The 12,551-nt window shown below is 53.0% G+C and overlaps 1 protein-coding gene across 1 annotated transcript in view; it reads left to right on the top strand.

Moving 5' to 3' along the window:
- Col6a3 (collagen type VI alpha 3 chain) overlaps positions 1-12,551 on the top strand; it is a 78,332-nt gene that overhangs the window by 27,391 nt on the left and 38,390 nt on the right. Inside the window, exons 5-9 of the mRNA XM_026395966.2 lie at positions 1,806-2,390; positions 4,218-4,817; positions 6,002-6,574; positions 7,911-8,519; positions 10,300-10,905. Of these exons, the coding sequence (XP_026251751.2) occupies positions 1,806-2,390; positions 4,218-4,817; positions 6,002-6,574; positions 7,911-8,519; positions 10,300-10,905 (2,973 nt within the window). The remainder of the gene's footprint in view (positions 1-1,805; positions 2,391-4,217; positions 4,818-6,001; positions 6,575-7,910; positions 8,520-10,299; positions 10,906-12,551) is intronic.

The raw sequence follows: 12,551 nt of genomic DNA, 5'->3' as shown, positions 1-12,551 counted from the left end.
GGGTATTTTTCGGTGTGGCTGGCTAGGCAGAGGTCCAGGCGTTGAGTTCCCAGGGCCTCGGACACAAGTCAAACCTCAGTGGCCTCTTGCTCAGGGAAGGGGACTTTTGGCACAGAATCAAGAGTCCCCGCGTGCATTTGAGTTCCCAAAGACAATTCTCAGCTCTCTGGGTTCCTGGTCTGCCACGTCCGGACATCTGTCCTTCCCACAGGCCCATTGGTGGGATGTCGAGTGACACTGTGGAAGGAGGTGTTCAAATTCGTACCACACTTAAGATGAGGGTGAGACTTCACTCCCCCGTCCTGCATGTTGTGCCACTGCTGTCACTTATGAAGAATAACAGTAACTGGGGCCACTAGCTGCAGGGAGGCACCTCCCGGCTGATAGCTGTCATGAAGACTTGTCCATTTACCTGCTGTATGTGATAGACGTGATCAATGCACGTGACAACAGAAGTGGGCATCCCATGGGGACTGCGTATGTATGTGTGTGTCACCTACAGCACCCCCGATGGTTCAGGGCATGAGAACTCCACTAGATAGCTACCCATCCAGGTTTATCTGCAAAGATATTTCAAACCAGAACCAGAGGAGCCGCTCAGGGAGCTAGCAGGTTCTACCCTGAAGGGAAACAGCAGGCCCCCAGTGGCTGCTCATGACCATGACAGGTCAGTGAGGAGCGGTGACATGTTGTCCCGCACATTTATGCCTGAGGGCAGCTGAGTGACTGCATAAGTCATTGGTGCCCCAAGTGTCCCCCTTTCTGGGGCCAATGAGGTGTGGCTGTCCTAAAACCATTCCTTAACATGTGCCAACCGTTCTGACTCTGGCCACCACGGTCCTGGCATGTAGTCCTCACACCCGGGAATGAGCTGTGTTTAACGCACAGCATCACCTTCCTCCCAGACCTTTCCTCCGCTGCGTGTCACAGAATCCACCTCCCACACAAGCTGTCCGAGGGGGGGGAGTGACGGGGGCCCTTTGGCAGACACCCCCCATCAGGTCCCACCAGTGGCACCCTTGCCCATCTTGGGCACCCACCAGGCTCCTGGCGTGGTCCCTGAGGTCTAAGAGAGTCCTTTGCCAGGGGAGCAGGTTGTACTCATTCTGAAACAGCAGCTGGACCAGAGTTCACAGGCAGGGGTCACGTGGAGGTGTCTTGATTTGTGGTTGGTCTTTGAGTTACCATGGTCTTAAGATGTCACTCCAGACCTCTGCCACCCAGGTCTCCTAAGTGGAAACTTCTGTGGCACTTGCTGGCATTGGTATTCATTTCCCTTTTTAGGTTTTATGATGTCAAGTCATTTTTTTTTCCCTGAAAAAAAAGGAGTCCTGGAGTAGAGAGCTAGAGAGACTGAAGATGTTTATTTTCATAGAGCTTTCACAGTTGGTCATGTGTGATTTTGAAATTAAGACTGTGATCCAGAGGGCTCTCTGAGCAGACGCAAGTTGTTTCTTCAAGCTCTGGCTTTATTCTGGCCAAATTAGATATTTGTGGCAGAAGAGAACTGACTGTCCTCTCAGTGGCTAAGCAGGTGTTTACTGAACCTAAATTTGTTTTTGTGCAATTATTTTGTAAAATGATTAGGAGTAGCAGGGTGGGAGGGGAGCCAGCCTGCTACCCGGTAGGAAGCTGATGTAGCTGACGCGTGTGTGTGGACACATTCCTCCTGAGGTGTTCCCTGACGTCACATTGGCCAGAGCCGATGGGGAGCGTCCTAGGTAGGTGGAGGTGTTTGTAGAGAGTCGTTGTTAGGTGTGCTTGGTGAGGCTGCTCCACTCACCTCTCCATGTTGCTGCCTACAGTCATCGAGGTCAACAAGAGGGACATAGTCTTCCTGTTGGATGGCTCTTCCAAGCTGGGCCTGGCCAACTTCAATGCCATCCGAGACTTCATTGCCAAGGTCCTCCAGAGGCTGGAAATCGGACAGGATCTCATCCAAGTGGCAGTGGCTCAGTACGCAGACACTGTGAGGCCCGAGTTTTACTTCAATAGCCACCCCACCAAAAGGGAAGTCATTGCGGCCGTGAGGAAGATGAAGCCCCTGGACGGCCCAGCCCTGAACACGGGCTCTGCTCTGGACTTTGTTCGCAACAACCTGTTCATCAGCTCGGCCGGCTACCGGGCCACAGAGGGGGTTCCCAAGCTCCTGGTGCTGATCACAGGTGGTAAGTCCCTAGATGAGGTCAGCCAGCCGGCCCAGGAGCTGAAGAGGAGCAGCATCATGGCGTTCGCCATCGGGAACCAGGCTGCCGACCCAGCGGAGCTGGAAGAGATCGCCTTCGACTCCTCCCTGGTGTTCAAGCCCGCTGAGTTCCGGGTAACCTCTTTGCAGGGTGTGCTGCCAAGCCTGCTGGCGCCTCTGCGGACCCTCTCTGGAACCACTGAAGGTATGGTGGCCGCGCTCAGACGTGTCGCAGGGTCGCTGCAGGCAGAGCCCTGGAGAGAAATGGCGTTGTGGGTGTTTAGCTGAGAGACGCTTATTCCATGGTGAAAACAACCGTAGCCAATGAGATTTATTTAGACTTCCTTTTCCCCTGGGTTGAGGACGGTAGGGTTTACGATGTTGAACAATCCGCTTGTGTAACCTAAACTTCAGGGCCAGGGCCACCTGTTTGTGTGGCTTCTGGCCAAGGAAGTCACGTCTCAGGTCTGGGGCCTAGTGTCCTTCCCTTCCTACTGGTGACCAGCCTCCTGTCCCCCTCCACCAAGGGGGAGCCTGGGTGCCTCCTTTCCTGACTGACCGTGCTGACCCCAGGGGATGCAGCGGCCTCATCTTCTCACCCTCTCTCCTCTCACTTCTCAGGGCTCCCTCTGCTGGGAAAGCATGCTGAGTGGGTGGGTGTGAAGACCAGACCCCACGGGTCCTCGAACCTCCCAATTAACATGATCCTCAGTGCAATTGTTTCAAAAGACAACATAAAGGCCTTTGAGCCCATGGATTGGGCCTATGCAGTCCTCTGATTTCATAAAGAGAAGATGAACATCTTGGGAGCCAGCTCTCCCACCTCCCAGCCTTTCCACTACAGGGTGCTGGGTGCATGACCCCTGCTTCATGGGTGCCTGCTTCCCCTCCAGACCCCCCAGCTCCAGAAGTCCCCAATACCTCTCTCTCTGTATTCCCAACACTCCTGATCCACTCTTTTATAGCCAACGTTCAGCTTGATGAACATGGAATCATATTAGTTTAAATTATAGTGAGGCATTGGGGGTAAATGGGAAAATATACATGTGAAGTCTGTTGGAGAAAAGCAATCCTCTCTCAGTATCCACGAGGGCTGGGCAGATACCCAAATCCTCAGATGTCAAATGTGCAGCGTTTGCATATAATCTATGCCATACTCCCGGTACTTTGTGTTCTCTCTAGATTACTTACAGCACTGCACATAATGTAAATGCTGTGTAAATACCTGTTCTACTTTATTGTTCAGGAAAGAATGGCAAGAAAAACAATCCATACTTTGCTCAATACAGACATAATTGTTTCCAAATATTTTTGATCTGAGATTGGTTGAATCTACAGATGTGGGACTCACAGATTTGGTGGGTCTATGGGGCTCTCATTTAAGAATGTGGCTTTTAATTGATCATGTGTATAACTTCAGACAAGTATTTTCCTGGTGGCCCATGATCCTGTCGTTTTTTTGGGAGGAACTACCTGGGGGCATGTGGCTGGATTGCTGTCCAGTGCCACTGGGACTCCCTGGCAGGAGAGGGCTCAGTGGAGAATGACAAATCATGAGAAAGGCTTTGGTTGTTTGCTAGCTTAGGAACCCACCTCCTCAGGTTACATGAGCTACCTGCTCCTGAGCTTCCATGGGGATCTCCCTGTAGGAGCCCAGAGGTGAGCCCCGAGGACCCAGGCCTGCACACATAAGATGAGACATGCAGCAGCCAGACCCTTGTAGAACTCATTTCCAGGGAAGAAACGTTCTGTTTCCGGGATTCTGATGACTTTGTGGTTGCCAGCATTCTACTCTGGCCCTGTGTCTGTGAGTCCACTTGGTTATGTACACTTGGCTGTCAGTGTGCCTCACCAACTCCAGCCTCCGCTAGAGGGAAGTACACAGCCACCTGCCATCTTCTCTGAGAGGGGCATGCTTCGCCACGCTGACGTCCTCTGTGTGCTAAACGTTGGCATGTGTGTACTCGACAGGCACACATGGAGAGCCTTCGTGTTGTGTATGTCTCACTTTGTTTTCTGTGCTTCACCGCAGTTCGCGTAAACAAAAGGGATCTCATCTTCCTTTTGGATGGATCGGTCAACGTTGGAAAAGCCAATTTCCCTTATGTGCGCGACTTTGTCATGAACCTAGTTAACAGCCTTGATGTTGGAAGTGACAATATTCGCGTGGGTGTAGTGCAATATAGTGACACTCCCGTGACCGAGTTCTCGCTAGACACATACCAGACCAAGTCAGATTTGCTTGCTCACCTGGGGCAGCTGCAGCTCAAGGGAGGCTCGGGCCTGAACACAGGCTCGGCCCTGAGCTATGTGCATGCCAACCACTTCACCGAGGCTGGCGGCAGCAGGATCCGTGAACACGTGCCGCAGCTCCTGCTCCTGCTCACGGCTGGGCAGTCTGATGACTCTTATTTGCAAGCTGCCAACGCCCTGGCGCGTGGAGGCGTCCTGACCTTTTGTGTGGGGGTCAGCCAGGCGAATAAGGCCCAGCTTGAGCACATTGCTTTTAACCCCAGCCTGGTGTACCTCATGGACGATTTCAGCTCCCTGCCAGCTTTGCCTCAGCAGCTGATCCAACCCCTTACCACATATGTTAGCGGAGGTGTGGAGGAAGTCCCCCTCACGCAACCAGGTAAACCCCTTCCCCACCGGCGCGGCCCCGCCCTCCTCACATGCCTCCCTGGCCGGGCAAGATCATGGACAATCTGAACTCGGAGCGTTGTGAGCTCCAGAAAGACATTGGCCCACTTTGGTTGAAATGTTTGGAATGGGGTTTAGGACACTGTACCAGCCAGTTTAGGAGGACAGTTAATGAAAGTTCTGTCCATGCCTTTCAGTCTTAATTCAGAAGCACCCCCTCCAAAAGCCTAGGAAGATTCTGGAGTGAAAATCCAGGTGGCAGACTGGGAGGAAGGGTAGCAGGGAGGGAGGGGAGAGAGAAAAGAGAGAGACCCTACATGAGCATGGGGCATGCCTTGACATTTAAAAATTGAAATTGTTTTTTTTTCTATATGGTATCTGTGTGTTCAGACTCTGCTAGATCCAAAAAGTCATCCATGTACCTTGGCTCACTAGAAGGCTTCCCAGAGGAAATCTGCATCATTGTGTATTATTGCAAATTGTCGTGGCAGTGAGACTGCACATGTTTGACCCACCAGCCTGCTGACATCACAGAGCTGCGTGCAAGATCAAACCACTGGAGACCCAGTCTAAACAGAACCAAGGGCTGTTTGAACTGGACACAGTATTTATGTGATGTGGTGTAGCCTCCTGTGGGCTGTCATTCATATTTCCCAAGGCCCAGTGATAGCGCTTGGAAAGCACTGGCAGAGACCTGACCCACTCAGGAACGACCAGCGCTATTTAGCTATTAACTATCCCATAAACCCCAAGACATTGAAAAGACAATCCAGTTAGAGCAGGTACATGGCCACCCAGGGACCTGTGGTGCAAACAGGGGATCCTCTGTCACAGACAGGGCAAGTTGTAGCAAAAGTACAGTGAGGACCACCTTTCCTGTAGTTTCATTGGTGACAGTGTGAAATGGTTCTGTTCTCCTGCAGGCCCACTGAGGCAGAAGAGGGTTTTCAGGGCTTTGAGGAGGAATCTATGTGGGGTTGAGTAGACCAGCCTAGTTTTTTTCTTTTGCAAATGTGCAAAAGAATAGCACCTTTCTTGACGAGTGGTGCAGGTGTTCTCTTCTCCTGCTGGTACAGTGACCCTCAGGGGAGTCTCACGGGCCCACAGTTAAACGCTGGTGGTGTGACACTGCCAGGATTGCTTTCCTCACTGCATCCTGATCTACTTCCCTTGCAGAGAGCAAGAGAGACATTCTGTTCCTCTTTGATGGCTCAGCCAACCTCGTGGGTCAGTTCCCTGTTGTCCGCGACTTTCTCTACAAGATCATCGAGGAGCTTAATGTGAAGCCAGAGGGGACCCGGATTGCAGTGGCTCAGTTCAGTGATAACGTCAAGGTGGAGTCTCGCTTCAATGAGCATCCAAACAAGCCCGACATCCTGAATGTCGTGAAGAGGATGAAGATCAAGACAGGCAGAGCCCTCAACCTGGGCTACGCCCTCGACTATGCCCAGAGGTACATCTTCGTCAAGTCTGCGGGCAGCCGCATCGAGGATGGAGTGCTGCAGTTCCTCGTGCTGCTGGTGGCTGGGCGGTCCTCGGACTCCGTGGATGGGCCAGCAAGTAACCTGAAGCAGAGTGGGGTGGTGCCTTTCATCTTACAAGCCAAGAACGCAGACCCTGCCGAGCTGGAGCGCATAGTGCCATCCCCCGCCTTCATCCTGGCTGCCGAGTCCCTCCCCAAGATCGGAGATCTTCAGCCACAGATTGTCCATCTCTTGAAATCTGTGCACAATGGAGCCCCACAACCAGGTAGGGCAGAGCATTGGGGGTGGCTTCTGCAGCTGGATTCTCCAGTGCCCAGCCCAGGGTCCTCAGATAGCCTGGAGCCCTCGGGGGGCCAAGGGAAGATGGGAAACTACAGGTGGTCTCTGCAGGAGCCAAAGAATATGAGTCTTCTTTCCACACTTTACTCTTTTATCTGTTTCGTAGGGGAAAACAAGAGAATTCAGGTGATTATTTTAAAGGGCATCAGAATATCTCATAATAAGATGCATTATGAAGCTTTAGATATCAATAGTGAAAATCCCCCTGCTTAAAAATTTTTTACTATCAGCAGAATAGAAGCCACATGACATGGTTATATCAGAGCTAAAACTGTCTTTGTCTTCCTGTTCCTCCAATGCCGGTGTCTAATTCCTTCACTGTTTTAATCCCTTGACTCCATTCATTCAAAATTGAAAGTGTTGGAAGAGGCAGATAAATTCCCCCTGTGAAGCCTGCATTTGAATTTTCAACTGCTGATTTACATTACCGTGGCTTTGCATTCAACCACTTTTTTATTTGATGATAAAAATGCAGCAAGAAAGAGTGATTAATTGCAAAAGTATCCCTTTGGTTAAAAACTGAGTTTTTGGAGCCTATGCACTGGTGGCCAGGTCCAGCCCACAGTGGATTTGGGTGGCTGCTGCCTCCTGGGCTGTGTTTCTTCCATGATCCACCTGTAACTGGGCCCAACCACCTGCCTTCCCTTCTGCACGTGCTCCGGTGAGGTGGCCCTGCGACCCCCATCCCTGTTCCTCCTCTGCACCCAATCTTCTCCTCGAGTTCACCTGTGAAATTAGCAGCCCTGCTCAGGTGGTAGGGCTCTGTACAGTGGCGTGTCCCTCTCACTGCTAGCATGGCAGATCAGCTCGTGTTTAGTGGCTTCTGATAAAATGAATTTATTATCTGACAAATTGGAGGTCAGGAATCGGAAACCAGCATCACTGGGCTCAGCCAAGGTGTGTGTTCCCTCCGGAGGAACTTGGAGGTCATTTACTACCTCACCTTCTCCAGCTGCCAGAGGCCACCTGTGTTCCCTGGCCCATGGCCACGTCTCCATCCTGGGAGCTGGCCGGGGGTGTCTTCCCTTCTCTCTGACCTCTGCCCCATCCTCTCCTCCCTCACTCTCACCTCCTTCCTGGCTCTGTGCAGAACCAATCCTTCACTGAATCCCATTGCAAAGTTCTGTGGCCCTCTCAGGACTTTGGAGTTGACCCTCCTTGGGGGCAATGTGCAGTGCCTCAATGGGTGTGAAGTGCAGTGCCACCTGGGTGTGAAGCTGCTGCTCCCGGTCCCCGTGAGCCATCAGATGTCTCCCCCCCAGTTTCAGGTGAAAAGGACGTGGTGTTTCTGATCGACAGCTCTGAGGGCGTCAGGAGTGGCTTCACCCTGATGAAGGAGTTTGTGCAGAGAGTGGTGGAGAGCCTGGATGTGGGCCCTGATCGCGTCCGCGTGGCCCTGGTGCAGTACAGTGACCGGACCAGGCCTGAGTTCTACCTGAATTCCTACATGGACCAGCAGAGTGTCATCAGTGCTGTCCGCAGGCTGACCCTGCTGGGCGGGCCGGTCCCCAACACCGGGGCCGCCCTGGACTTTGTGCTGAGGAACATCCTGATCAGCTCTGCAGGAAGCAGGATAGAAGACGGTGTCCCCCAGCTTCTGATCGTGCTCACGGCCGAGAGGTCTGGTGATGACGTGAGGGGCCCCTCGGTGGTCCTGAAGAGGGGCGGGGCAGTGCCCATCGGCATTGGCATTGGCAACGCTGACATCTCAGAGATGCAGACCATCTCCTTCATCCCAGACTTCGCTGTGGCCATCCCTACCTTCCGGGAGCTGGGCACTGTCCAGCAGCTCATCTCTGAGAGGGTGACCCAGCTGAGCCGTGAGGAGCTGAGCAGGTTGCAGCCGATTTTCCCGCAACCACCGAGCCCAGGTTAGTGGAGAATTCTGTGAGCCCTTTTTCCTTGAAATCATCAGGGATCCGTGTTTAGACTGTGGGCCACAGGGTACTTTCAATCTTCCTTCCACCACCTCATAGAGTGACAACTAGAGTCACGTGAAAAATGAGAAGCCATGTGCCTTTTTAGGTCTCATGGGAGAAGCCAAGATTCATGTTTTTGGCCAAATAAAAGTCTGCAGGAGGACATATCCTGGCTGAGGCTCAGACGCCCTCATCTGCAGGCCGACCCTCTGCAGCTGTCTGAAGGGGCGGTCAGCCACACCAGCTCAGTCTCGTTCTGTGTGGTCCCCAGGAGCCTGGGCACAGCCCTCCACTCTCAGAAGACAGTCTGGTCACTGGCACTCTGCTGTCAAGTGTGGTCAGAGCCTCTGCTATATTGGCCTCTTCTGGGCCAGAGTGCAAACATTAGTTTTGAATTTTTCTTAAAAATGAGAAGCGTCTGGACTGGAGGCAAGGGCCCCTGGCCCCTGGGCCAAGGGGTGTTCTATTTCTTCCTCGCCAGACCTGGTACAATCAGCCTGAGAATGGCGGGAGCCCTGGGGGCCGAGAGGAAGAGGACTAAGAAGAATCCTCCCTCAATACAAGCCCACCCAGTGCCTGCTGTCCCTGCTCCTGGGCAGGAGCAGTCACAGTGCCGAGGGAGCAGAGTGTCCCCGAAGGAAGGTGGGGTGAGAAAGAGACAAGGGAGCTGGTGGCAGGGTGCCTCATCCTGTGGGGAAGGAGGGAGGGAAGGGAGGCTGGTGGGCACTGGGTCAGCTTCTGTAGGACAGCAGTGAGCCCGCCGGCTTGCATGAGTGTTCAGAAGTGGATGCAATAAGATAAATTTGGGAGACAGTGAGACAAAGTGAGATGGTTTCCTCTCTCCGATGGGTGCACCTGTGCATCTCCGATGCAGCAGGCGGATGCACATTCCAAACCTTGACTGCAGGAGTCTCTGTTAGGATGCCCCTCGAGGTGCCTGGTGTGGGCGAGGATGCACTTTGGAAGCATGTGTGTTCAGCTTCTTACTTACTCCACACATAGATGCTGTTTCTGCAGCCATTGGGTTCCTGGTCCATTCCCTCTCCCACTCCTCAGAATGGCCATGCCCCTTCCTCTCCTTTCTTCCTACCCTGTTTCTTCCCCACCTCTCCTTTCTCAGCTTGCTCTCAGCTGGTGGCCTAGAGTCCTGTTGCACCAAGGAAATACAAGTAAATCCAAGAGAAGTTCCAGAGGCTCCCCTGACTCTCGCTGGCCGTGATGTCCGTGTCTCAGTGGTGGCCTGTCTGGGATGGTCCGCTTCTGTCTCTGTGGCCACTTTCTCCTCCCCTGCCCAGGGCGTCCTCTGCAGTTCTGTCTCTCCTACGTCACCCTGTACCACCATACGGCATGATTCCACTCGTGGTACCAGTATACTGCTTCCTTCTCTCTTCAACACTCTCTCTGTGCCCCCTCCAGCTGCACTGGACATCTCCCCTCAATCCTCTCTGACCACCCCCAGTCTGTTGCTCACCCTCACCCTCCACAGGAAACCCTCCTATCTGTCCCTCCATCTGCTGAAGCCGGATGCCCACTCTGGTGCCATCTTACCCAGTCTGTGAGAAGCACCTGCCACAGCTGAGATTCCCTCCTTCTGGAAACATCCTTGTCACAGCTTCTGCTCCCTGGGGGCACTTGTCCTGACCTTGCCTGCTCCTCCTCTTGCCTCTCATGTACAGACACTGAGGGGCACAGGCTTGCTCCTTAGACTGATATTCTAATGTTTGGTTCACAGGAACTGGGAGCAAGAAGGACGTGGTCTTCCTCATTGATGGGTCTCAGAGTGCTGGCCCCGAGTTCCAGCACATCCGCTCCCTCCTCGAGAGGCTGGTGGAGTACCTGGACGTGGGCTTCGACACCACCCGGGTGGCAGTCATCCAGTTCAGCGAGGACCCCAAGGTGGAGTTTCTGCTGAATGCCCACGCCAGCAAGGACGAGGTGCTGAACGCGGTAAGGCGGCTGCGGCCCAAGGGCGGGAGGCAGGTCAACGTTGGAAATGCGCTGGAGTACGTGTCCAGGAACATCTTCAAGAGGCCGCTGGGGAGCCGGATAGAAGAGGGTGTCCCGCAGTTCCTGGTCCTTATCTCGTCGGGCAAGTCTGACGACGAGGTGGAGGACGGTGCTGTGGAGCTCAAGCAGTTTGGAGTGGCGCCTTTCACCGTAGCCAGGAACGCAGACCGGGAGGAGCTGGTGAAGATCTCTCTGAGTCCTGAGTACGTGTTCTCCGTGAGCACCTTCAGGGAGCTGCCCAGCCTGGAGCAGAAACTGCTGACCCCCATCACCACGCTGACCTCTGAGCAGATACAGCAGATCCTGGCAAACACCCGCTACCCTCCCCCGGGTAAGACTGGTGGGGTGGGGTGGTCTCCCTCTGGGTGTTTCTGATGGGGAAGCGAGCAGGCTCGAAGGCCTGGCTAAAGGTGACAATTTACAATAAAGGGTGCTCTTCCAGGTGACACCTCCAGCCAGGCGCCCCCAGGATGGCCAGTGACTGGACAGGTCCCTTGATGTCCCACGGGAGGATGGGCGTCTCAGTCATAGGGCCCTGGGTTTGAGCTGGTGCCAGGCCATTTTGTGGAAGGCTTCAGGAAGTGGGACTTTGGTGTGGACTGGGTGTGGCCACGCGGTGGAGGTTGTTCTTCAGTGGGCTACCTGAGGAAGACAGGGTAAAGATGGAAAAGAAGCAGGTCACCCCTGCCCACCCGGACAGCAGTGCAGTCACCTTTGTGGTTTGGACAGTTCCCAGGTCTTTGTCTGTGTTCACATACGATTACAGCAGCCTCATTTCTGCCTTCCCTATGGTGACCAGAGTGGCCTTGTCTGATGCTGATGTTCTGTGGGGTCCTTTGGGCCTGGCAGGGGACCCCTAGGTTCTGTGTGCTGGGCCTGCTTCCCAGCATGAGAGCTACTTTCTCTCTCCCAGTAAACGGCTCGGTGACGGTCATCTCAGTTTCACTGTGCAGCTCTTCCAGGTTGGATGAGACCAAGCCAGGTGGACATCTGTCGAGTGGCAACCTATTAGTTCACTTAAATGACATCTGAGAAACATCTAGGTTCTAATAGGAATCGGTGGCTCATCTTTCCCAAGACGTTTTTGTTAATTTTGTACCAGCTGAGTGTCCCTAATCCAAAATGCTGGGGACTAGTCGTATTTCAGATTTTGGATTTATTTGGGTTTTGGAATATTTGCATATATGTAATGAGATACCTCGGGGAGGAGACCAAGTCTAAACGTAAAATTCACTGATGTTTCTTATACACCTTATGTGCATGGTCTGAAACTGATTTTATTCAGTTAAAAAATAATGTTGTACATGAAACAAAGTCTCAGTGTGAAATTTTCTGTGTCCAAAAAAAAAACAACAACAACAACAACAAACAAATTTCTGTTCAAAAAATTTCAAATTTTAGATTTCTGATCTTTGGATGAGGGGTGTTCAATCTGTAGTTAAGAACCAATTCATGTAAAGAATTGGGGCAATAATCATGAAAATAAAGACTTTGTATAAATCCTAGGGATACGTGGCCAAAAGAGATGAGGGTCTCTGTTGGTGGGGGTTGTTAACATGACAGGTGGCACTCAGGGGACTGGTGGTCCCTCACAGAGACCCGCCCCGGGGGCTGAGTCAGCAGCCGCGCAGGCCGGGGTCAGGGGTGGACCTGGGCCTCTCAGGACTGTCACAGTGATGTCACAGTGATCTCCGTCTTCCTCCCCTCCAAGGACGCTGTTCTGGACGTCAGTCAGCGGCTCTGTTTCCGACTCTGTAGAGGGTGCTATTCCAGGGTCTGTTTCCAAATGCTGCTTACATTTTTAAAACTAGTAGGAACTCAGACCACAAAGCCAAGATGAGAAAAGGGTCAACCCGGGGAGGTTTGGGGGAACTTGAGGTATTTTAAGAGAGGAAATTTAAAAGGCCCCAGAGGCAGTGGCTGCAGTGGCTGGGCGGAGCCCCAGTGCCGCCATCGTGCACAGCCCAAGGGGTGGGG

Source organism: Urocitellus parryii, chromosome 1, assembly GCF_045843805.1.
Source record: "Urocitellus parryii isolate mUroPar1 chromosome 1, mUroPar1.hap1, whole genome shotgun sequence".
Classification (NCBI taxonomy): Eukaryota; Metazoa; Chordata; class Mammalia; order Rodentia; family Sciuridae; genus Urocitellus; species Urocitellus parryii.
The sequence above is the reverse complement of the archived record's forward strand: the minus strand, read 5'-3'. Positions and strand labels throughout refer to the sequence as shown.